General features: G+C 41.3%; 2 protein-coding genes across 11 annotated transcripts in view; one reads left to right on the top strand and one right to left on the bottom strand.

The window, feature by feature from the left end:
* NPL (N-acetylneuraminate pyruvate lyase) overlaps positions 1-25570 on the bottom strand; it is a 56267-nt gene extending 30697 nt beyond the window's left edge. For both annotated transcript variants that reach the window (XM_072648442.1, XM_072648441.1), the window contains exons 1-4: positions 25400-25570; positions 14268-14336; positions 2177-2250; positions 638-725 (exon numbers count right to left, since the gene is read on the bottom strand). In XM_072648442.1, coding sequence (XP_072504543.1) covers positions 638-725; positions 2177-2250; positions 14268-14332 — 227 coding nt within the window. In that variant the 5' untranslated portion in view covers positions 14333-14336; positions 25400-25570. The remainder of the gene's footprint in view (positions 1-637; positions 726-2176; positions 2251-14267; positions 14337-25399) is intronic.
* Positions 1-26858, top strand: part of RGS8 (regulator of G protein signaling 8) — a 221617-nt gene that overhangs the window by 1350 nt on the left and 193409 nt on the right. Inside the window, exon 1 of one of the 9 annotated variants that reach the window (XM_072648449.1) lies at positions 14271-14437. The exons of 5 other annotated variants lie outside the window; for them this stretch is intronic. The gene's annotated coding sequence lies outside the window, so the exon portion shown is untranslated. Of the gene's footprint in view, positions 1-14270; positions 14438-18129; positions 18435-25634; positions 25802-26439; positions 26851-26858 lie in introns of those variants that run through there. 3 more of the 9 variants (XM_072648446.1, XM_072648445.1, XM_072648448.1) reach the window with 3 other exon arrangements.

Consider the following 26858-nt stretch of genomic DNA (forward strand, 5'->3'; position numbering starts at 1 on the left):
AAAATAAGAAAGGGACCATGTCCAGGAATGTGGAAGTGATAGTGGTTTACCTTGGCCTGATCACATCTGTTCAATTATGGGAGCAACATTTTAGGAAGGGTGTTGATTAGCTAGAAAACATGTAGGAAGGCAGTCAAGATGGTGACTAGGCCATATGAAAATTAGCTTAGAGAGTACATGATAGCTGCCTTCAAATATTTACAAGATTACCCTAGGAAAGAGCCAATTCTGACCAGACTCAGTAGGTAAAACTAAAAGAAATGGGTAGAAATTAGAGAGTCATATTTAGGCTTAGAAGGAAAAATCTTCCAGAGGATTAGTGCTAGCCAAAACTAGAGTGTGCTACCTAGGTGGTAAGGGGGCTTTTCACTGGAAGTTCAAGCCAAGCCTGGAGGACCACTTCAGTATGTTGTAAAGGGGATTCTTGGTCAGGTATGCCTTGGACCAGATGGCCTCTGAGGAACCTTCCACTTCAAAGTGTTAGTGATTCTTGTATCTGTGGAGCAGTTGGAAGATTCTTACCAACAAATTGACCCTGTGCTTAATCTCTGATGGAGAAAGGAAATGTGCTTCACATAAAGAAAAACTCTACAACAACCTAGTAAATGATTTTTTCTGTCCGAGGACAGCTACTTACTTATTTTTTCCTTTTGTCACCCACTCTTCTGCAAGTTGTCGCCTCTCTGGGACACTGAGTGACAGGCCTTCTCCTGTTGAACCATTCACTATTTCAAACACACACAAGAGGCTTGAGTCAGAGAAATTGGGAAGCTCTAGACAATCTTTCAGCCAATGCAGATGAAAACTTACAGGGTTTAACCAGCTCCCCCAAATAACTACAAAGTTCAAATAGGATAATATTTGTAAAGTGCTTTGAAAGCCTTAAAAGTATCATATAAATGTCAGCTCCTGTTATTGTATGTAAAATATAGGGCTAGGATAGGATGACCTAAGTCTATGCCCCTGGATACTATGAAGATACGCTAAGCAGATATAGTTGATGAAAATCTTGATGTCTGCAATAGTTGGAAGATCTATCATCTTTCATGGTCAGTTGTGGTAGGACAACAGCATAATTCACATTTCTCTATAATTCATAAGCATCCATCAAGGGAATAGGAAATGCGTATAATATAGTCTTGGAGGGCCTTCCAAACAGGCAGGGCTAAAGAAAATCTTCCTGTTTTCCCAAGAGGACATGGACACTCAAAGTGTACTGTATTTTAGGAAGGAGGATAGGCTGTATGTGTCTAGGAAATGAGGAAGCCTATGGCTAGGGGTTTGGGGTTAAATCATTGAGGATCCGTTATAATTTTGGGGATGTGGTCCATTAACCAAGGTTTTGAGATATCCTGATTAAGCCCTTGGGATTATCCTATCTTTAGAGGGCTCCAGGGTATGATTCAGTGACATGTCCTCCTACCTGGATTCCTAGAGAACCACCACCAAGAATAAAATGCAAGAAGGAACCAGAGGACATACAAAATCAGAGCCCATTTGGAAAGGAAATAAATACTGAGAAACTAGATGGTGTTTTCCATTACCAGGCTCCAAATCCTACAAGTGCAGTGACTCAACTGCTCTTGACTGGAGGGCTTTGGGGCCACAATTGTGGAGTTTCCTTGTCTACCCAGATCAAATGAATTGCTTCAGTTTGTGCTATGTAGTTATAGTACAAATAGTCATTGTACAAATTATCGGAAAGATGTTTCAGTCAAGTCAGTCCATCAACAAGTATTTATTAAGCACCTATTATATGTCAGGTATTATGCTAAGAAACAGGGATATAAAGAAAGGTAAAAGACAGTCTCTGTTCTCAGGGGGTTTGCAGTCCAAAGAGGAAGCAAGCACTGGCTTGAGATCTTTCATTAAATACTAATGTCAGCCCCTCTAGGGTTCATTTCCTCTTTTGTAAAATGATGGGTGCCAGGAGAGGAAGTATGAAAGTAACAGATAGGAGAGCTGGACTTGATGTCAGGAAACCATGAGTTCAAGTCCTAATTCTAACATATATTGGTTGTGTGACTGGCACCCTGCAGAACAGGTAGTAGCTATGTTTGTAAAGGGGGTACCCCATAACAATGAAAGAGTAAATCTCCCCAACAGGAAGGAGTTTGGATTAGGCAATCTCTAAGATCCAGATCCCATCCAACGCTGTGATTCCAAGATGACTTACCAAAAATGTTTTTCACACCCTGCTCATTTATAAGATAGTCCACATAATGGCCAATTACGGAGAAGTTGATTTCTCTGAAAAACAAGGGGAAAACAAGGTTCACATGTAAATATTATATGCTGTCAATTCCTAGGCCTAGATGATTTTCCATTCCTAAAGTCTTGAGTCATAAGACTATAAGTTGTAGAGAAGGTGCCAACTTGCATTGGTGGAGAGTGTCTGTTAACCTGGAAGTTCCCTATACCAGAGAAATCTAAGGCCAGTCCCTGTGCCTATCCTGTTGTAATTATCATTCTGGTAGTAGAACTTAATTACTTGTCTAGACGTAGCCAGCACTGAAAAGTTTGCCTGGTCTTTCCTTCCCTCCCTCCATCCTTTAGCAGTGAAGTCTGTGATTCACAAATAGATCCAAAGTTTTAGATGCAAATATTTTATCTTAGTTCATACTAAAATGCAACTGACAACTTTGAACCTTTAGTACAATATGGAGTAATTTAAGCAACATTTAAACGATGTTAAATAAATTTTAAGTATTTTAAGTATGAGGTGAGTTTTTTAAAATTTGCATCTTGATGTGATTTCATCACAGGGTATCATTTTTGAAAAATGAAATTAAGGATTAATAACTCCAAATTCAGGAATATTTTTAATTTGGTAGTCCCCATAACCTTCTGGATGGCAAATGAATTTTGTCATTCTCCACCTCAACAATGGTCAAAGGACCTGTGAAAGATCAATCGGCAAAGCAGCAAGAGGATTGTGAGTTTAAATAGCTATTTGGACCAAAAAAGAATTCTGTATTTTGAGGCATGGGACCTGGGTCCAAATCCCGATTTTCACCTACTGCTTTGTGGATGTCACTGGAGTCCAGAGCCTTAGTTCTCTCACCTGCAAAATGAGAGGGTTGGACCAGATCACCCCAAATGTTCTGCCCAGCTTTAAATCTGAGCCTAAGATCTCTTCAGATAATTGCCTAAAGCCACTGAGTTTACATATCTTCCTCTTTCCGAGGGAATGAATATTCAAGAATCTTGGTTTCTGGATGTTCTTGGTTCCAAAGAAATGGAAAGGATGCCCCATTAGGAGTCTTAAAAACAAAAAACTCCTGGAAGATAAGAGAGAGGAACTGATCCACTTGGAAACCTTGAACTGATTCCTCTGTCCTCTTACTGGCTGGAAAAGAATTGTACTTTTGGACAATTCAGGGAAATTTGGGTCCTATAAAAAGGTGTATGTTGAAACCTTTTTCAGATGACATCTTAAAGTAATTGCCGTGAAGCGTCTTCTCATACGTTTCTAGCTATGAAACTGTTCAAATAATCTGCTTATTGCCTTATTGTGACCTTTGGAAAGTCACTTCATTTTATCTGACCTTAGTTTCTCCACCTGTAAAATGAGTGGGTTAGACTAGCTGCCCTTGAGGGCTCCTTCCAGCTCTCAGACTACGACCCTATGATCCCATGATGCACTTCTGTGCCAGAGGATTTTTGGAAACACCAATTTCACCATTTTAAACTTTTGAGTCTCTTTACTGTTGATGGCAGCAGTTTATAGAAGATGAAGCTCATCTTTATTCCTTCAACTTCATCTTTTAAAAACATTTCTTAGACACCCATTACGTGCAGAATGGGCAGCTAGGTGGTGCAGTGGAGTAGAGCACCTGGCCTGGAGCCAGGATGATTTGAGTTTAAATAGGTCCTCAGACACTTACTAGCTGCGTGACCCTGAGCAAGTCACTTGTTTGCCTCAGTTTCTTCATCTGTAAAATGAGCTAGAGAAGGAATGGCAAACCACTCCAGTATCTTCACCAAGAAAACCCCAAATGAGGTCACAAAGAGTTGGACACAACCGAACTACAACAAATGTGCTGAGCCCCTCTTCAGCATGGGGGATAGATACAAAGTTTGAACAAGATTAATAATTTGAGAAGAAAGGATATGCAGATGAACCAGAAGCTTTCATACAACAGAATCCTTCACTCTTAAAAAAAAAACCAAACCACAATGGTTTTGAAATTTCACAACAGATTTATGCAGCATGTGAGACAAAAGGGTGAAAAGAAAACCATATGTATGTGGAGCTTGGGTTAACTTTTTGCAAGGATCCACGTTGATCCTGGCAGGAATAGAAAGCACTAGTTCACTGCCATTTACATTTGTCTTCCAATGCCAAAGAATTCTAGAGGAGAGATTTCCAGCCCCATTAATATTCTTGCCACTTAAACTCTCTGGGCTCCAGGGAAATAATGCAGCAAAGAGAGGGCACTAGGGAAGCAGAGGTACTGTCCTAAGTTTGGAGCTAGAAGGGACCACAGGCATTCTTAACCTGAGTTAAAAAAAATACTATTTTAATAACTGTATTTTAATATAATTGGTTTACTTTGTAATCCTATGCATTTTAAAACGTGTTTCTGAGAAGGGTCCATGGGCTTCACCATACTACCTAAAGGGGTCCTTGTAATAATCCCTGCCCTATCCCTCTCTACGATGCTTCTACGATGCTTAGGTAGCCTAAGCTCTTCTCTCAACCTCCTCCTTCTTTTTTGCTTCATGTTTTCCCCTATTAGAATGTAAGCTCCTTGATGGTAGGGGCTGTCTAAATGCTTTTATTTGTATTCGTTGAGCTTATTATAGTACCTGACACATAGTAGGTGCTTAATAAATGATTGTTGAACATCCCTCATTAAAATATATTTGCCTTTGTTTCCCATTGCTCTGTGGCCTTGTTCCCGGGTGACAGTCCATTCATTAATCACACCAGGCAACATATTTTTTTCCTTTTGTCTGGATGGACATGATACCCAATACCCAATGTAGTGACTCTATCATTAAAATTTCCACTATAATTAAGAGGTGCCAAGAAACCTACCTACCATTCATATCACAGCTATTCTTCCACAGACACATAATTAATGACCAGTCAATCAATGAGCATTTACTAAATGCTGATTATGCACCAGGCACTGTTTTAAGCGTTGGGTATATGAAAAAAAAGGCAAAAAAGTCTCTGCCCTTATGGAACTCCCTCTAATGGAGGGAGACAGCACATATATAAATCAATATATTCCAGATAAATAGAGAGCAAAAAAACCCCTTAGATGGGAAGGTTCTAGTAGTTGGGGGACCAGGAAATACTTCCTGAAGGTGGAGTTTGTGCTGAGTCTTGAAGGAAGCCAGAGAAACTAAGAGTTGGAAGTGAGGAGAGTCCAACTCTGGTATTCAAGAAGTCAACTGCTCAAGTTTTTTAGTAAACTTCAGACTCCATGTATCAATAGTAACTCTGGAGCCACAAATGCTAGCTGCAATCTTAGGACAAATCTGTACAATGTAAAGAACAATCTGAGTACAATTCCATTGTATTATTCCCGAATCAGATCCCATCTAGGTTAAGGTGTTCCACTTGGAACAATACCTAGCACATAATGCTCACAATGAACATTTGCTGACTGATGAGATCATGGCCTGCATAATAGGAAGAGTAGTGACATTCATACAGACATAGTGGGTATATGCACACACATATGTATATGTGCGGTGTGCTCACTAGAGCATAAAAAGGTCATTTCATGAGTGATCTACTTTCTCCCTAGCACTAGTACATTGTTGAGACTTTCCTCACTCATGAATGTATAGTGGCATGTTCTCCTGGATAGCATACAGGATTATAAGAGTAGGACACCTGGAAATCTGGTCAAACAACTAAAGAAAGTCAGTCCTTGGGGCAGCTATGTGGCACAGTGGACAGAGCTCTGGGCCTGGAGTTGAGAGGACCTGAGTTCAAATCAGACCTCACACCCTTACCAGTTGTGTGACCCTGGGCAAGCAAAACTTTAGATTTGTGAGGTCAACCTCCTCAAAGGATATAAACCGATGTCCTTTATGCCTCTTAATAGTTTGGAGGAAATTTTGCTTTTTCTGAACATATATGGTCACTGGAATGAAACAGACATCAGTTCAGCTGTCTGGCTATTTCTTCTTTAGATAGAGACGGAAACAGAGCATTATACTGATCTGTTGGAGGATTATGTTTTCTCCCCATCAATTAATTAATCAACATGCATTTCTCAAGCATCTGCTAGGTTCCAGACACTGTGCTGGGTGGTGGGTATAGAAAACCAAAGATGAAACTGGCCATCATTGTCCTCAGAGTCAGTGTGATTACATTTTATCAAAGGAAACAAAGTGGACATCTATAAGTAAATACACAGATGCAAAATAAATACAAAATAACTTGGATAGAGGGACCCCTCAGAGTCTGGGGGATCCCTAATTCTGCAACCTTTATTCAACCCGCACAAGTCACCTGTGCTAAATTTTCATTGTCCAGTCCAACCTTCTATCACCAAAAAGTGAAGCCAATGGTTGGGAATTATGGGGTCACAGTATTGAACTAGAAGGAACCTTAGGGCCATCGAGTTCATCTCCTTAATTTTATCCATAAGGAAACTGAGGCCCAGAGAGATTCTGAGAGTCATTCAAGGTTCCAGAGATAGTGAAAGAGGCAGGCTTTGAACCCATTTCTCTGACTTGAGATTCACTGTAGCACATTGCTACATAATGAGAAGGTTTGGTTGAGGATCTTGGGACTTTACTGTGCCAGCTGAGGCAAATTTGAAGTTTATTGAAAGAGGCAAGCTGATCCTCTAGTTTCTTTTTGTCTCCATCTGCAGACTGAGGCCTCCTTACACTCTGTGACCAGCCCTGGCACTGGGCAGGAAGCTTGGAAGGTACCTCAGAATGGGGATGGCTCAGAATCAAGTTCCTAGGTTCACTGCTTGTACCCTTGTACACCAGGCTGTATTTGACAAGTCTAACTATGACCTGAATTTTTGATGGTCTGATGCTTAAAGTCAGTCGTGACTCAATATCTGGTTCTGAGTTCCTAATCCATGATCCACAAACTCCTGTATCAGACCCTTTGCTTACCTTAATTTTTAATAAAAAGATCAAATGAGCTGACATGTAAAGTGTTTTATAAACTTTATAGCATCATGTAAATGACTTCTTGCCTTTGCAGCTTTGAGTTTGAACCCTGACTTTGCCAGTCAAAGTTTATTAAGCACATTAATAAATGATTAAGCAGTCCTTTATTAAGCACCTATTATGTACCAGGCACTGTGCTAAGCACTGGGGGTGAAAAGATACAGGATCAATTGGAATTAGCCAATTGATCCTATACCTAGAGGAGGGAGGGTTCTAGAATTAGCAGTCACTTTGTGTGACTTTGAACAGGTCACTTCACCTCTCCGGGGCTGTCTTCTCTCCTCTAAAATGAAGAGGTTGCCCTTGATGATCACTAATCTTCCAACTTTAAGTCTTATAATATTGTTTATAACATCTTTGAACTTGAACTCTGGCCTACTTGATGGACTGTACCCGTCTAATGCATGATGAGTTGGTCCCTTCCTGACTCTCTTGCATCCTATTCCCAGTGAAGCCCCAGTGAGTCACCTTCTGCTCATCTATCAGCAGTAGCAGCAGCTGCAGCAACCATCCAGAGCTAGCTTTGTCAGCCTCTGCAGGGAGTCACATGGTTTAGATGTACTGGGAACCAACCCTGTGCCCCATCTCCCCTCCCCGCCTCAGACCAAAAATTCTCCTTGCCAATGTACCCAGAGCTATTGTGTTTGGTTACATCTCTGGGTGACTTCTTTGATCTTTCATTCTCCAGCTGAATGCATATAGAAAAACCAACCCCCTTTAAAAGTACCTTTCTCCCCAGGAGAACAAAGAACTTGGTGAATCTGACCTGATTCACCATCCCTATCACCCCCACTTCTGTGGGTGTATACTGGAGCCAGCCCAGACTCTGCGTCTCCTGTATCCCAGCCTAGACTCCTTTTTCTTTAAGCCACAGGGGACACAGGATTGTTTTAAAAGAGGTTTCTCAGAGAAAAACCCTATTGTTTGTGGACCTTTATGAAAAATGACCTGAAGAGACTTAGGTCCCACATTTGAGAATTAATAGGACATGTGCTCTTAACTGGCACAAATGTTTAAAAATCTGCTTCTTTTCTATGCTGTGCTTTTAAACAACACTCTCAGTACTTAAAAACAGCTGAAAAGTGCATACATCTGCCAAAACCTCAACTGTATAGCCAACACAAAGGCACTTCCACAAGGAAGCAAGTAAGATCCTGAGTGCCAGAAGTAGAAAATGTCCTGTCCCAGGGCGGGAGGTCATTCATTTCTCTGACAACTGGGTTATAAAGTTACGTAACATGCAGCAGGGCAGGGAGGGCTCCCTCTCCATGGAGTTTATGAGCACCAGGCTCTTTGGCATTCATAAACACAACTGAGCTTCTCACTAAAAGCAAAGGGCAACGAGGGAAGGAGAGGAGGCTTTCAGGCTGCCCTTAACTTGCAGCCCACTATGTGAAAGGGACAGCAATGATTAGTTCAGACTATTCCCTCACTGAGATCCTTCGGCATTACTAAGCAGCACTTTTCTGGGCAAACAGCTGATTGTTGGATTGGGCATAGGACTGGAGGGGACCTAAGCTAGCTGCCTTCATTCAATTTTTTTTTAAAGCTTTTATTCTGAATTAAACAAATCTCAAATAAAACAAGTATTTCCATATACACAGTGGAACAAAAAAAATTGATCAAGAAACCACAGATCTGTTATGTACAACTTGCTTTTCCTTTAAGAAATAAAGTAAATTCAACAAGTAACTTTCAAAGTTGACAATTTGTTTTTTATTCTACCTATCCTTCCTTCTGTTCTCTTTTGCTCATTAAAAAATGCTTCCATGACTTTTCTTCCTTCCCTCTCTCTGTCTCCTTTCATAGCTAAGTGAAACAAATCCCTACATTGGCTATGTCTGCAAATGTATCTTCTTCTGCATCTTGAGTCCATCACTTGCTAAGAGGTGGATATCTGCCTTATCACTAATCTCCTAGAATAGTGACTGGTCATTGTGTTGTTCAGAATTCTCAAGTCTTTCAAAGTTGTCTGTCTCTGTAATGCTGATGTTACAGTCATAAATTGTTCTCTTGCTTCTGCCCACGTCACCCTGCACCCAGATTTCTCTGAAACTGCTCCTTTCAGCATTATTTATGGTATAATAATATTGTATTAGTTTACTATTATTGTCATTGTATTGTATTAGTAATATACAATGTTTAGCCATTCCCTCAGTTGATGGGCATCCCCTTAGTTTCTGCAAAAAGAGATGATATAAACATTTTTGCACACATGAGTCCCTTTCCTATTTTTCTGATCTTTTGGATTATAGGCGTAGCAGTGACACAGCTGGATTCAAAGGTGTGCCTGGTAAAGTACTGGTGGGCATAGTTACAACTTTCCAGTAGGGTTGGACCAATTCACAGTTCCATCAGTACAGCACCAATGTGTCTGTTTCTGGCTAGCGCCATCAACATTTGTCATTTTCTCCTTTTTTTTGTCAACTTTGCCAATTTGACAGATGTGAGATGGAACCTCATTGTTGCTTTAATTTGCATTTCTTTTATGATTAGTGATTTGGAGGATTTTTTTTTTTTAATATGCCTATAGTTTGGCTTTCTTCTCTAAAGAACTGCCTGTTCTTATTCTTTGACCATTCATTGCTTGGGGAATGGTTTTTCTTTTTTGATTCCACTCTTTATGTATCTTAGAAATGAAATTTTTATCAGAAAAACTTGATGAAAAGATTTTTTTTTCACAGTTAATTATTCCCCTTCCAATCAGCTACACTGGGTTTGTTTGCACAAAATCTTCTGAATTCTATGTGTCAAATTTGTCCATTTTATCTTCTTTGATCCTCTTTTCCCATACACAGTTGCTAAGGGTATTATCTTCCTTTTTTCCTCAAATATGTTTATGTCATGACCTTATACATGTTAATTTTATATCCACTGGAGCTCATCATGGTATTTAGTATGAACCTTCCTCTTTTGACAAATGGGAAAACTGAGGTCCAGGGAGATGAAGTATCAGTCAGGTATTAAGAGATCGTACTAATGAGGGGACTTTCCACTAATACAGACCCATTCTGAGAAAGCTAATAGCTTCTACTTTTTCTTGAATAAGGAGGTACAAAGGTACTTTTCCTTGACTTGTTGATAAAGATTAAGCATATTTAGGAGAGTCTAGCTATTAGACAAAGAATCATGGCATGCGAGCTGGAAGGGTCCTTAGTAGCCTATCTATTCTAATGCCCTCATTTTCAGGTGAAAAAACTGAGACTCAGGGAAATTAAGTGACTTGTCCAAGATCACACAACTAGTAAATGGTAGAGCTAGGATTTGAACTTGGGTTTGCTCAACCTTGATCCAGTGTTCTTCCCATGATGTCACAATAATGGACTTCAAAGATCTAACAATTGCATATGAGTCTTCATCTGGCTTATAGAAGTATGAACTCCTCAAGGTAATTATCTAAAGGAAAGGAATTTGGTTCTTTTCCAGTAGATACCAAAAACCAGCTCAGGGTACACAGAGGATAAAAAGGTCAATTTCTTTGGCTTGGGTGGTGGACAAATGTCTGGTTGCTTTCTGAGGTAGCCCAGACTTACTTGTTTCTGTACTGAGTATCTCTGGTTAGAGCAAGGGTGCTCTTGATTGTTTCATGGACCCCTTTAGCAGTGTCTGCTGAAGTCTACAGACTCCTGCTTAGAATCATGTTTTCAAATATGTAAAATAAAATACATAAGATTATGAAGGAAAATAATTATGCTATAATACAGTTATTAACATTTTTTAAAAAATTCACAAAACTCAGGTTAAGGACTCTGATGCTAGAATTAGAGGGAGACAAGATGAATCAGTGGTAAGAGCAGAACGGAGAGGGCAGAGCTGAGCCCTGGGTATTGGGCAAAAGGAGATAAATTCATGGGAGAAAAATAGTTACTTTCAGGGTATTTTGTTGGTTGCTCCTGTTTGTCTTTCATTCTCAACAAAGGCCCATGACATCATAAAGGTGATGCTGTGACTTGCAAGTGAATTGGAATTAAGTGAGGGAGGGCTGTGCAAAGTCACCAGCTTTACTTTCTCCTCGGTAGCCATTGGGGTCCAATGGCCAGATATAGATCAGGACAACTGGAGATGGCCCAGGATGCAGTGGGAAACCTTTACAGACTAAGGTCTTGAATAGGTCTCAGTTTGACTGAAGCAAAGCCCATTCAATGATTAGGGCTTAATAATTATGTTTTGTTGGACATATAAGCCCAAAGAACACACTAACATTCTCAATAGGCTGCAAGATAAATAAAATTTAAAAAAAAATTTTAAGCTGTTTCCAGGCTAAAAGGAGGCCAGTTTAGAAAGGTTAAAGTAACATCCACCAGATGTGGCTCTTCAGCTTGAAAAAGAATCTCCCATAACAGGATGTAAAAACGGTAAATTCTTATAGTCACATGTTTTCTATCTTATCTGCCCCATAAAAGCCTAAACACATTGAGAAACAGATGATTTCAGGCTTTATCCACATAACTCCTAGGAAGGGTGGAGAAGCAGACAAGTCTGGTATTAACCAGCTGTAGACATAGAAATGTCATATCCTCAGCAAGAATTCTGTTTTCACCTGTGGCCATCCAACAAGCATGTTCACTTTTTAGCCTCCTAGATACTTGAATCAAGGGAAGCCCTGTTGCCTTTATGGGGAACTCATGGGAAGTGGCTACAATGGATGCTCCCTAAAGTCCCTTCCACTCTTATTCTGTGATTCTAGGGAGCCTTCAAAGGGTGTCCACAGAGTCCCTGGAGTAAAATCTGAGCTACACAGATAAACAGAGAACTGACTTCACAGGACCAATTTCTAAATAGAACAGTAGAAATACAGAAATCTAGGGCTGAAGGAACTTTCAGAGATTATCTAGTTCAACCCCTTTATTTGAAAAATAGGTAAAAAGACTAAGAGATTAAGGAACTTTTCCAAGATCAGTGGCGCTATTAAACTGGAGAACTAAACTTAGAACTTTGGTTTCCTGACTCCCCATCTATCCCAGGATACTATGCTGCTCTCAGATGCTACTAGGAGGCTCCTGATTTTAGGCAGTCTAATTCAATTCACTAGTGCTTCTTAAGCATAACCTTAACAGGTACTAAGGATGCAAAGCCAAAAACAAAGCTGGGGGATACAGAGAAAAAAATGTAACAGTCCCTGACTAAGAGGAGTGTTTATAATTTATTGGAGGATACAGAGGAGCATGGGAGAGACATCTTGGGAGAGTGTGAGCATTTATGCTTCTGAAATTGGCAATCACTATAAATCAGGGCTCAAATGACTGTTTCGTTGATTGTAGACCGAAGAAAATGATGGATTAGATGTTAACGATGAAGATTACATTTAAAGTGAGCCCTGGGTATTTTTCTTTTGAGAATCAGTTGTTAAACATTTATCAGCAGACACATATATTAATACGTCTAAACTGGCTTTAGTCAGATGACTCACATGACAGCCTCACTGACTGATCAACAATAAACCACCAGTACATTCCAAAATGTTAATCCATTTTTACAATATTAGATAATTCTGCTAATATTATGAGGAATTAACAGCTGGTGTGGTGATTACTCAGCTGCTAGTTTTGTTACTGCCAAAAAAATGAGTTTAATTCAACAAATATTATTAATTGATAAATATAATCAATTGATTTTAATTGTACTGTTTAGTCATCTAACTCATCCCCTTGGCTTCCTTGCTTGCCATTCTCTTCCTCCCTCAGAGAAAGAACATGATTGGGTATGCTGAACTTGGGAGTCAGGATGGTCTGGGTTTAAATTCAGTCTCTGATTATTAATGTCCCTGGAATAATTCCAAATCGACATCTGCAATGGGTACACCAATTCATAGCTCCTCTCTTTGATATTTATTACCTGTGTGACTATTATCAAATGAGGTATTTGTAAGATAGAAGGCACTTAATAAACAGTTGTTTCTTTCCTTTTTTCTAGAGGCAAATCACCTAACCTCTCTGAGCCTCACTTTCATCTGTTAAAATGGAGATAATGATATTTTAGGTCCCTACATAACCGACTGTCAGATTTCAAATCATAAATAAATAAAATTTAATAAACATTAAAGTGCTATATAAACCTTTTCATTGCCTTTGATTGCAGAATGATCTAAGGATGCTGGATTTGAGATCAAAGGATCTGGTTTAAAGCCTGGCTCTAGAGACCTGAGGAAGAACATGCATACATTCCTCTGGGTCAAGCTTGGAGCCAAGGCTTCGATAAACTTGATCTTGGGCCAGGGGTTGGGTAGGAGAGTTTAGGAAGGGATATTATATTTTTTGATCTAGATTAGTGATTTAGACAATAGAAATGATAATAATTAGGGATACTATATGGCTATCTCTTACCAACTATATCCAAAGTGTTTCCAAGTTTTGTTGATTTCACCTTTTTGCAGTCTCTCTCCAATATGCCCTTTCTCCCCTTTGAGACTATCCCCACCTTAGTTCAGGCTCCTATCACCTCACCTCTTGATTACTGCAATAACCTACCAGTGGGTCTGCCTGCCTCAAGTCTCTCCTCTCTCCATGTCAACCTCCATTCAGCCACTAACGTGATTTTCCCAAAACGTAGGTCTGACCATGTCATCCCCATCCAACTCAAGCTCCAGTGGCTTCTTGTTGTCTTCAGGATCAAATACAAAGCCCATCATAACCTACCCCCCTCCTACCTTTCCAGGCTTCTTACACTTTATTCCAGCCAGGTACTCTTCCTTTCAGTGACACTGGGGGCCTCCTGGCTGTTCCAGGAACAAGAGCCTCCATCTCTTGACTCCTGACTTTTTGTCTAACTGTCCCTATGCCTGGACTGCTCTCCCCCTCCTCATCTCTGTCTTCAGGCTTCCTTCAGGTCTCAGCTAACTTCCTGCCTTCTCCAGGAAACCCTTCCCAGTCCCTCTTAATCCTAGTGCCTTCCCTCTGTTCATTATTTCCTATTTATCCTGTATAGGGTTTATTTGTACATAGTTGCTTGCCTCCCTCCCCCACCCTCATCAGACTTGAAGGCAGGGTCTGCCTCTCGTCTCCTTTTGTATCCTCAGTACCTGGCACATAGTAGGTGCTTAAAAATGTTGACTGACTGACATTCCTATGAGGCTACAAAGACAACCCTTTATATCCCAAAGTAATATTTACCCCGTCTCAGTCATAGGCGTGACAGTGGCAGCGACGAGCCCTTGAAGTTTCTTGGAGGGGGCCATTGTACTGTTGGAACAAGACAGAAAATGCACCGCTTAGATCCTCTCCTTCAGAGAGCTCCCATTAATGATAGACCTCCCAGGCAAAGTCCACTCCCAGCCTCCTGGGTGAGTGCCTTTTGGTCAAGTTAATTAACATGCATGAGGTCCCCAGTAGGAATACAATGGGCAAGAAAACACTGTCTAAGATCCAGGAGAAGGTGCCTGGAGTCCAAGAGCACACACACAGACACATAACATATATAACTAAGGGGTGGGTGGATGGGCCCTGGAAAAATCTTACCAGAAGGCCTCCCTTTATCTGCATGAATAATCATGCAGATATCTAAAAATCTCGTAGGAGTGAAGAGCTGGGAGGCCGAGAAAATCTATACCTCGAGCTCAAAAGGTACAAACAAGGAGGGAATTTAAACCGGACAAAGGATATCCTTTTTCACTCTCTATGTCTTTTTTGGGGAGACATTATCAAATCACGAACTTTAGGATTTAGGGTGGGAAAGGACTTATAAATTGTAGAGGAATTCCTCAACCTAGAGATCCTAGATCCTCTTAGAGATTAATTCCTCCCACCTGGAGATCAGTAAATCAAGAGATCCAGCTAGAAGAGAAAAAGTTTAATTGGTATCAGCTGATGGGCAGGTGACTAGAACAGAGTGAGAGATATGCAGGGTTTTTACAGAGCTCTAGGAGAGGTGGCTAAAAGAACCTATCAGGTAAGGCTCCTCTGCCACTTTTCTGATTTGGGATGTAGAGTAATAAGGATACCATATGTCAGGTGATTTGTTTTTTTGGTTGGGGTTGGGGAGAATGTCTTAAGTTTAAGGTTGTATCTTACTAATCTTGTTGCCTAATCAGGCTTATTCTGGCCGGAGATGTTTCTCAGTAGTTAGTTAATCACACCAAACCATTTTTCTAGAGCAGAGGCCTCCAGGATAGTGACCAAACATCTCCTTTAACACAGGCTCAGAAGAGAAGGGACTGAGACCAGCCGCTTCTATTTCTTTGACCTCTAATGCTGTTTTTTTCTGGGAAGATGTTTCCCCCACCAAAGTCACAGCACACAGTTCTAACCATTTCCTTCACAAAATTACCAAATCCAAACTCCTATCTAAGACAGAAAACACCTTCAGCTCTCTGGCATCACCTCACACCATGATGTTTCTTTGTAGGATGGGGTGGTTGGAGATGCGTGTTGTGTATCACTGGGGGGAGAAAAAATTATAGGCCTTCCTACCTGGTTCAGTCTACCTTGACAGGTATGAAAATGGAAGCAGAACTTCTGAAAGAGAGATCTAATATCCTTTTAAAGTATTTTAAATGCAATTTATTTATAGCTTTTGTTTTCACATCATCTACATTTCTCAATGTAAACGTTCCCTCTTTCTTCCTTTCCCTCCCAGAGAGTTGTCCTTTGTTACAAATAAAAAAAGAGGGGGGAAAAGTTAAGCAAAACTAACCAACATACCAAAGAAATTTGACACTAAGTGCGTGCATGCGCGCATGTGTGCGTGCGTGCGTGCGTGCGTGCCTGTGTGTGGAGAAGTTACCAAGGTGGAGCTACAGCAGACTGATTCAGTGGAAAGGAATCTTGTTGCATTCAAGGTCAGATGACCTGGGTTCCAATCCAAGCTCTGCCACCTTGTGACCTTTGGCACCTCAGCCACCTCTCTGGGCCTGTCTCTTCTGGGAGATGAGGGGGTGGTATAGAAGACTTCTGAGGTCTCTTCTAGCTCTAAATTTACCAGCATCATAAAGCTGGAGTAAGGTACACCTTCAGAAGAAGCTGGGAAGGAGCTCAGAGGCCTTAATCTCATTCAGGATGGAATCCCCTATACAGCCCTAAAAGATGGCCCCTTGAGCCTCAATCCCAGGTCACTACTTAAAGGTATCATGTTTTACAATCTCTTGAAAGGGCAGAGTCAACACAACCTCTCTTATTTGGGAGTCAAACTGGCATTACTGTATTGGATAGAGAGTATGATTGTCTGCTAAATACTACAGGGCTGACTCATGGTGGTGAGGAGGTGGCTAGCAGAGGGTCAGTCTAGGAGAGCACAGGCTTTAGCCAGTCTAACCAAGATATTGTTTGATTGTTTCAGATGTGATTCTTTGTGACCCTATTTGGGATTTTCTTGGCAAAGATACTGGAAAGACTTGTGAAAGCATATTAAAACCTTTTTTTAGTTAAAATGAAAATATTAAGAAATAATTATTTTTCCAGCCTGAAGTCCATTCTAGACTTCTCATTGTTCAGTCATGTCCAACTCTTCATGATCCCAAACGGTGCCTTTATGACCCCTTTTGGGGTTTTCTTGGCAAAGGTACTGGAGTGGTTTTCTTTCCTTCTTCAGCTCATTTCACAGACGAGGAAACTGAGGCTCACAGCATTAAGTGACTTGCTCAGGGTCACAAAGCTAGTAAGTGTCTGAGGCTGGATTTATACTCAGAGAAGTCTTTCTGATTCCAGTCCAGGTACTCTATCCACTGGACCACCCAGCTGCCCTCTAAGATGGATGTCCAGTGGTAGAATGGGTGTCAAGCATCAATTTAGCATCAATTTCAAGCATCACTTTAGCTCAAGTGTTCAAGAGTGGCTCAAGACCAAGTTGGCTTTGAGGAGAAAAAGTTTTTGGACACAAATTCTGAAAGACCATCTAGAGAGTCCATTGACTCATATGGGGTCAAGACCCATAGTATAAGAAGCAATGAACGAATCTCAAATGGAAAAAGTTTAAATAGTCCCAAGAAGCTTGATGGCAAAGCTACCTTGAGTGTTGGACCTGGGAGTCTGGAAGACCTGACTTCAAATCCAGCCTCTGTCAATCACTAGCTGTGTGACCTTGGACAAGTCACTTGATCTCTCTGTCTTTATTTTCTTATCTGTAAAATGGGGATAAGAATAGAATCTACATCGTAGGATTTGTTGGGAGGGTCAAATGAGATAAAATATGTAAAGAACTTTAAAAACCTTAGAGCTGTACATAAATGCTTATTATCTACTAAGTTAGGAAGGAGATGCAATCTGTCACTGGGGTGAATCAACACTGATGAAATTATTTATCCTTGAAATATTGAAGTCTGCTGGAATATATGCCATGGTGTGCTTTTTAGAGTATCTAAAATATTCATAAAAGAAAAAAATAAGAATAGAAGGGAAAAAATAAAAATAAAATATTTGTTTACTTAAAAAATAAGACGTTGCATAAACCACAGGAAATGAACCCAAGTGAGCCAATTTCATAGCTTCAAGTCATGGGATAATAATGCAATATGTGCCAAGTGACTTAAGAAAAATCAAATCAGTAAACGTTTGGCAGAAATTAAAAATAACATTAAGCTTTTTGAAAATAAAGGGATACCTGTTTAAGGGGGACTACTTGTAGTTTTACCAACAAATCAAACAGATTTTCAAAGGTTATGTAGTCTCTTAGACATGTAGTTAAAAAGCCATGGGCCATGTTTGAAAATAGGGAAATTTCTTTCTGGCTGAGTTATTTAACTTGCCAATTTCTCCTTTCTGTAATCTTACCTAAAACTTTTAAAATAAATGAAGCCTAGGTTAAATATTAATTACATGTACAACTTTACCTTTGTGTACAATTTTAATTGAAAAACACATTAGCTAACATTGAGGGCTCTGAAACTGATTTTTGCTATGCCCTATTTAAAAGTTATCAAGCCTACCATCCTGGAAAACCAAAGGTGACCAAAAGGTCAAATTCCTTTCATTATAGATTATCCTGATGATAGATCAAGCAGTAAAAGTGATTTAAATTCATAGGGAAAAAAGAAAATACAAAAATTTCCTCTGGCCTGGAAGAGTCTTCCTTCACATAGTCTAAACTTATTTCCCTTCAAGTCTAGCTTAAATCTCACCTTCTTCATGAAGCCTTTCGTATCTACTCTAGCTTTGGCTTCACAGAGTACTTACAATCTATACCTGAGGCCATCTTCAGTCATCCTTATCCTATATCTGGCCACTAGACCCAGATGAGTCCAGAAGAGAAAGTGAGGCTGGTGACTTGGACAACCCTCCCTTGCTTATGATGGCATTACCTCCGTGATTTCATGAGCCTCTTCAAGAATGAAGGACAAACAACAATCTGTGAGTGGTCCAAGCTGCACCACTGGGGACCCAACTGGCCAGCTGCAGTTGGGCAACTCAGTTCCTTCCTCTCCTCTCCCTTCCTTCTTTCTTCTCCCTCTGTCCACTTGGGTATCATGCCTTTACCTGAGGGTGCTCTGCTCAAAGGAATGTAAATTTTGATCACTGAAACCTACCTAGATGTCTTGGGGTTTACTGGCTAGATTTCTTTCTTAAAGACCATGCCTTAAACCTATGGCTCTCCTGGATCGGCCAAAATAGCTCCCAGTGCAAGCACCACTTACTGGTTGTTGTTCCGGCTGAAATGGCCCAAAGTCAAAGTAAGTGGTAATTGTTTCTGTTTTGGCCAGAAACCCTGAGGGTCTTCCCCGCCCAGGTGGATTTTTCTTTGGGAGGGAGGGGGTTTAGATAAAAGGGGCCATTGTTTTAACCATTCTTTAACCAGCCTCAATCACTGAATGGGCATTGCTTCAGTCAAAGTAAGAACTAGGAAAGACCTTAGCTTAAAAAGGTCAAGGTCTCCTACTGCATGGAGTGAGGAGCGGGGCTCATCTCCCCTGGACCCAGATGGCTCCAGAGGAGAAAGTGAGGCCGGTGACCTTGCACAGCCCTCCCTCACTTACATCCAATGCATTTGCATCAGAAGGACAAAAAACAACAACTATTCTAGCACTTACTATTTCACGTGTGTTCATTTTATCTCCCCAACTACATAATAAGGTTGAGAATATGTCCTATTTCTTCTTTTTCTGTGGGATATAGCACTAAAAAAAGTGCTGAGCACATGGGAGGCCTCATCAGCTTTGCTTGCCTGCTCACTGAAAAGTCACAGAATCACAGAATTTCAGAATTGGAAGTCATTTCAGATACCATTTTGTCCAATACACAACTGAAAAAGGACTCCCCATTACAACACACTCAACAAGTGGTCTTCTGGTAGTCACCTCCCATGGAAGCTTGTTCCACTTCTGGACAGCTCCAATTATTGGACATCCTAATGTCAAACCTAAATTGTCACTGCCATTGCTACCCTGCCACTATATCTCTGTCCTCTGGCGCTAAGCAGAGTCACAACCCTCTGACACATGACAGCCTTTCAAGTACTGCAGGGTAGGGATCACATCCCTTTTCAGTCTTCTTCAGAATGACTGTTCCCAGTCATTTCAACTGATATATGCTAGGGACTAAAAGGTCTTTGCTATCCTTGCCCTGGATATCCTCCAGACATCCATCTCTCCCTCTGCACAGAGATTATTTATTCACTATAAGGAGATACAAACTGAAATCTAGTTCAAATCTTGCCTAAAGGTTTGCTATTTCATGTGGCAGAGAGGGGGATCCATCACAGTCACAAAATGAACAAAGTCTGTCTTTCTTTTTTGCTATTTTGAACAAAGGGAAATTTTACATTTCAGATCATGGACTGGCTCTTGGATCAAAACTATTCTAACAGAAAGTGAAAAATAAAGAATATGATTTAGATCCTTGAAATAATGAAGTGGAGACAAAAGTTGCAGGTCATATAACAGATGTTTTTTCCAAAATTTAAGTGTTTACATATTTTAAAAAAGCAAGGTTGATAAAATATAAGCACTGAACCCAAGTGACTCTATTTTCATTTGCCATTTGACTTAGATAAAGGTATGACACTTCAGAATATCTTACCCGCGAAATACAAAGTCTCTACTTTGTGTCAAAGAAAATTGGTCAAAATGTTCTCTACTTAATGCTCAAGGTGACTTTTTAATGCAACTGCTGAAAGATGTTAAGAAATTGCATCTAGAAATTGAGAGCTCATTGCATAGAAGAGAATATTAAGAGATGCCATCAGAAGATTAAAATAAATTGTGACTCCATGACTAATTCAGTCACAGAACTGGAGAATCTTGGAGCTGTCAGGCAGGAACTTAAGAGGTGATCAAGACAGAATTTTTCTACCCAGCCTCCTTAAAGTTAAAGGCAAGAAAATCCAGACCCAGATATGATTTGCTCAAAATCATACAACTAGTTAGTGGCACAGTTAGAACTAGAACTCAAGCATCCTTCCTCTCTCTCTCTCTACTCGTTCTACTATACCGTGTTCAGGTATCTCGATTTTATGGAATTATAGCTACCTGAATCAAACTGAACTCCAACCCCTGCCTGGCACTCAGGAATTACTAAGGCACCATGTATAACAAGTTCAAAGTTAATCCGCAAAGCTGCTTAACTATTGCCACAATCTCCATCAAACCTCCAGAGATAGTAGCAAGTGATCAAGCTCAATTTTCACCTTCTTATTAATCTCTTTCTCTCCCACTAGAAGAGGTTCATAAAGAACAGTGAGATTTCAACTTACTCGGCAGGAAGGAGAACAATCTCTGTTACTTTCAGTCTCAGGAAGTTGGCCCAAATTCAAACTAGTAAGCATTTCTGAGTTCTCCTGTTAAGGATCTGTATTTTCATAGAGAACTTGATTTTGTGAGTAGCAGCAGAGGAGAGGAAATAACTGACCTAATCAGCAGCCCCCACAGACTCAGCAGGTTTGCGGACAGTTCAAATGAGATCCTATGACTGACACAAAGTCTCAAAAAGAAAAAAACAATGGAGGATGGTTAATGGTGGGAGGAGTGCATCAAGTCAAAGAGGAAGAAACTCTTTTGAGCATTCCTAAGTTTTGAACAAGTTTTTGAAAGGAGCCTTGGTGATAACTGAGATTTATACAGTGGTTTACACAATTAATTACTGGACCCTCACAACAACCTTGTGAAGTAGGGACTATGGGCTTCATTCCCACTTTACAGAAGGGGAAACCAAGGCTCAGTTTTAGAGGCAGGATTTAAACCCAGGTCTTTCTGGTTCTAAGTCCAGCACTCTGTCTTGTTCTACTCTTATCCCACCAAATTGTTGCAGCCTTGAAAAACAGGAAAAGAAATGTGAAAGGAAAAGAAAGCACTTTAGAGGAAAATGCTTCCCTCTATTTTTTTTTCTCCTTAAAAGATTTTCCTACCTATATCACCCCTTCCATTCGCAGTTTTGGAAGAATGACTAAAATGTCTAAAGTAAAACACCCATTTGTTTCCACTCAGCTTTACATCATCTTTGTGAGAGAAGTAAAATCTTTATTCCCATTTTTATAGAAGAGGAGGCTGAGTATCAGAGAGGTGGTCTTGCCTGAGGTTCTTTACCTAACTGAGAGGAAGAGTTGGGGCTCAAATTCAGCTCTTCTGATTTGAAATTCGGGGCCTCATGTCATCTCTTGAATGGTTATCTCTTTCAAATAGGAGATGAAACTGAATCTGTTTCCACAGAGCAATACTATTTTCACAAGAAAAGGAAGAAAAATTCAATGCTTTCTTTGCTTGTAGACTTCCTTCAGTTCACTTTTGGTCTAGGAGATAATGGATCTATTCCATTCCTCATGACTGGAATGGGGAGTAGTAAGGATGCAGGAAGCAGCTGTATAGAAAGTCCTATCAATATACAGATTCAGCAGTCCAATTGATATCAGAAGCTTATTGCCCAAGTTTCTCAAAAGGCTCTGGACAGTGAATAGTGAAAGATTTCCTCAGGGTTGGGAAGAATTAGGAGGCTAGTTCTTTCTGGCTCTTTTATATGTAGATCCACAAATGAACCCTCCAAGTTACATACCTCCTTTAAAATTTTCTCCTTGGCTTTGCCCTTAAGCCTACAGATTTGTGTACCGCCAACTGGAGGGGGATCAATGTGTAAAAGTATATATTTTGCACTTAATTTTTACCCTTATGCTGAGACATCATTTCTTTTTTTCAAAGCAGCTCATCCTGTTTTTTTTTTTTTTTTCTAAACCTCAGAGCAACAAAGACCCAGAATGTTAGAGCTTGAAGGGATCTGGAGAGTCACCTAGTGACTCTCATTTTACAGAGGAGGGAACAGAGGCTTAGGAAGTTAAAGTGATAGTCTATGGTCAGGAAGCTAGTTAGTGGCAGAGCCCAGACTAGAACCCAGAATCCTAGAACTAGAATCCTCATCCTCCTTATCCTCATCCTCAGTCAATTACTCTTTCCAGTACATCAATTAGAACAGTCTAATGAGTGTTGGAAAAACACAGTTCTCTCCTCTTCCTATGGCAATTACCACTCTCACTTCTTTGAAACTTTCCATGGAATCTCCCACCATCCTGTGATTTCTTCACTAATTGTCAGATAACAAATTCTCTTCAAAGCCCTAGAATTTAACACTTCTTTTTAATAACAAAAGCTAGCATTTACATGGCATTTCAAAGACTGCAAAGTAGTACACAAATATCTCATTCTGTCCTCACTAAACCTTAGGAGGGAAGAGCTATTATTATCTTCATTTCACAGTTGAGGAAACTGACACCGAGAGGAGAGGAAGTGATTTGCCCAGTGTCACAGAGCTAATACGTGTTAGAGGCTGGAGGGCTTCCTGTTTCTAGGTCCAGTGCTCTCTCCATAGAGCCACCTAGCTGCCTTGGCTTTGTTTAGATCACAAAAACAAAAGTTTTGGGGAATCCTCAATTTTAGGAGTGTAAAGGGGCTCTGAACAAAAACGTTTGAGAACCACTGGACAAGATGAGCTCTGAAGTCCTTTTCAACTCCGATATTCTATGAAATCAGGAGGATGCTATTGAAAGTTAGGTTGTGAATAGAATAATAAGGGGGCAGAGTAGGATTATGGCTGACATTTCTAGTGGCAACTGTTGAGTATGTATATACCCACAGTGAAGTGCTTACAGGGAATATCTTGCCACTGAAAAGTAGTCTTTTGGGGCAAGTGACCATAGAGGAAAAAAAATGAATACTATCCTGTGCATTTTAGGTACAAGTCTGCCAGAAACCATCTTTATTAATTTGTAATTTTTTTTGGTCTAAGCATTTTTTTCATTTCAGACGGAGAATGGGAGGATTTTCCCTCCGCCATAACTCTCCGACTTCTAAGACATTTTAAAGTAACATTTACAAGAATCTTGGAAGAGGAAAATTTTACAATATGATAAAATATTATAAAGTAAAAGTTAATATTTTGCTTTAGCAATCTAGAACAACATTCCCTTAACTTTCAGGCATGCCCTTGAGGAATCAGTTTCCTAAAACCATTTAACCTTTCTCTGATTCCTCCCCAAAAGGGTTAGTTTAACTCAGGTGGTCACAGGTGACTTCACAGAGAAATAACCAAAGAGATCTCCATCCTCAGAACAAACCCCTAATTTCATCAGGAAATGGGGAAAGGGGATATGACTTTAGTTGGGTCATTAATCCCTTGGGGGTGATGGAGAAAGGCAAAGCTGTTAAATACGCCACAGGCATTTCCTTTTTAAACCTGGTTACCCCCTTAATCCATATATATATATATATATATACACATATATATATACACACACACACACACACACACACACACACACACACACACATATACATTTTATGTTTACATATACATGCATATATATATATATATATATAAACAAGATGAAATTTTATAAGGATAAATGCACATGGAGCTTTAGCTTTTACTCTTGACCTTTTGCATACTTTCTTAAAAGAAGGAAGTTCTAAGAGCAGATGGAAAAAGATTTTAGAGGAAGGTATTATTTCCTAATAATAGCAACTAGCTTTTATATAGCACCAGGTACTGTGTTAAACATTCTATAGGTTATCTCATTTGATCCTTAAAATAACCTGGTAGGTGCTATTATTATCCTCATTTTACAGTGGAGGAAACTGGGGCAGAGGTTAAGTGACTTTTCCAAAGTTACACAGCTAGTGTCTGAAGCTCGATTTGAACTCAGGTCTTCCTGACTCCAGGTCAAGCTCTCTCTCTACTTCACCAGCGATAAAATTTCTTTCTTTCAGATAAGTCTGGAATGGGCAGTGGATAAAGTGCCGGATCTGGAGTCAGGAAGTCTTATTTTCCTGAGTTCAAATCCAGCCTCACACACTTACTAGCTGTGTGACCCTGAGCAAGTCACTTACCTCTGTTTTACTTCAGTTTCCTCATCTGTAAAATGAGTCAGAGCAGGAAATGGCAAACCACTTCAGTGTCTTTGCCAAGAAAACCCAAGCAGGGTCATGAAGAGTTGGGCAGGACTGAACGATAAGTCTGCGATGGACTTTAGGTTGGAGGAATACTTACTTCTTAAATTTTTCATTTGAACTAAAAAAGGTTTTAATATGCCTTTCCATGTCTTCATGCCAACAGATTTAAGGGCAGATGCTTTCCCAGCAGAAAGTTTTAGAGGACTGTGTGTGTCCACCCCCAGCTGGGATCATAACATCGAGTGAACTGAGAGGTCATCCAGTTCTCTAATTTCTAGGAGCCTGGCCTACACTGACTCCCCAGGGCTCAGAACAGGTTAAGACTGCGGGTAGAGCCTGAATTCAAATCCAGCCTCAGACACTTCCAAGCTGGGGGACCCTGGGGCAAGCCACGTAACCTTGTTTGCCTCAGTTTCCTCATCTGTAAAACGAGTTGGAGAAGGAAATGGCAAACGGCTCCAGTATGTCTGCCAAGAGTCAGGCACAGGGGACCTTTAAGGGGCTGGGTGGAGTACCAGAGATGCGTAAAACACAAGGGGTTTACTTGAGATACGGACTGGGGCACCGGAGCCCAGAGATCAGAGGGGGCGTCCGGGTCCGCAGCGGGCCCGGAGATCAGAGGGGGCGTCCGGGTCCGCAGCGGGCCCGGATATCAGAGGAGGCGTCCGGGTCCACAGCGGGCCACCAGTGAACGCTCCATTCCCAGAGGTAAAGATGCCCGGCCATCCAAGTGGTCGGCATTCGAACCCAGGCCCTCTGACATCACCCCCCACAGCACGCTTTCTGCACACAGCCAGACGCCAGGGACCGGGGCACCCCCCACCCGCCTCCCTAGCTGCTCTCTCCCCGCCCCCGTCCCCGAGGACGCCCCCGGCCCCCGCCCTGCCAGCCCTCCGTCTGTCCCTGTCCGTCGGTCGGCAGCGCTGCAGTCTATCTGCTGGCCCTCACCCGCGCAGGTGGCCGCAGCTCGTCTCCAGTGGCCGTGGCCGCCGCAGCTCAGCTCCCCGCAGCCGGGTCGGGAGCTGTAACTTGAACTTGGCCGGCCCGGCAGGGACTCATTCAATCCACCCAGCACTCGCGCGCTCCCGGGCTCGCGCATTGCTCTCCAGCCGCTTCTCCCTCCCCTCCCCGGCCCAGGCGCGCTCGTGATCACGCGACCACGGCCGCATGGAACGCTGGGAGTTGTAGTTCACGTTTCCCCTCTTTCCCTCGGAGCGTCTAACTGATGCGTAGGACCTGCTGGTTTGTCACGCGAAGGGAGGGGAGAGGCGCTACCACAGTGCCTCAGGGATCTGGGCCGAGACCGGCGTGGTATTCAGCCCTAGGTCTTAAAACGAAGTCATTCTTCAGGTCCGCATATGTGAAATCCGGAGTTTAATAGGTTACGAGCACTGCGGCGGGCGGAGGAGTGGGGGTGGGGTGGCCCTCGCCTCTGCTCAGTGCGCCTGCGCCGGGCCTCTCCCCGTCCCCGACCTTTTCCGTGCATCTATTTCCGCCCTGGGTCCATGGTTGCTTCGAGGCCCTCTTCCAAGCTTGGCGTGTAACGTGCAGGCCTCGGTCCGGCCTAGGCCTCGTCATGTTTAGAGGCCTACCGCAATTCAGAAAGACGGGCCATCCTCCCCTTGCAGACGCCGTCCGGAGGCCATTCCGGAGCCAGGTGTTCCGACATGGGTGCTTGTGACCCAGGGAGCGCCCCGAAGCGCTCGGGCCGCCCCTTCGCCCCCTCTGCTCTCCAAGCCAGTGCCCAGCGCGATGCCCCTGCAGTGCCAGGCCCGCCATCCCTCCTTTCATAGACCTAGATTCATAGAATCCACGCATTACTTAAAAAAAATATATATATATCACATATATGTATCTATGTATATATGATATATTTATTTTAACATTCATTTTTATAAAATTTCTAGTTCCAAATTTTCTCTTTCCAGGCCCTCCACCCATTGAGAAGGCAATATATCAGTTATGCATATGAAATCCTACAAATTATTTCCATATAGCCGTGTTGCAAAAAAAATTTAAGAAAACACTGCAGTTTTAAAAATTATGCTTGTCTGTCTCCTTTTGAATTTCCTTCCTTTCTCTGCCTTGTGTTATACAGACCTACTTATGTATATATATTTTAATGGCCTTTTTTGTCATCCCTGTTGTTAACCCTCTTTTTTTGGCCCCCCCCCTTCTCTGTTTTAAAATTTGTTTATTACATAAATTTACTGATAGCTAGCGTGTGAATACAAACATTCTCCTCTTCCTCAGGTGGTCAGCTCTACCCTTTAACAAAAAATTAAGCAAAATCAGTGTAATAACTCCTGGGCTGTGTACAATAGTCTGAAACTTTACTGAGAAGAGCGAAGGGCATTTCCTCTTCTGTTAGGTTGCTTAGCACCAGTGATTGATAAAAGGTAAGAGT

This window comes from Notamacropus eugenii, chromosome 2 (assembly GCF_028372415.1).
Source record: "Notamacropus eugenii isolate mMacEug1 chromosome 2, mMacEug1.pri_v2, whole genome shotgun sequence".
NCBI classification, from domain to species: domain Eukaryota; kingdom Metazoa; phylum Chordata; class Mammalia; order Diprotodontia; family Macropodidae; genus Notamacropus; species Notamacropus eugenii.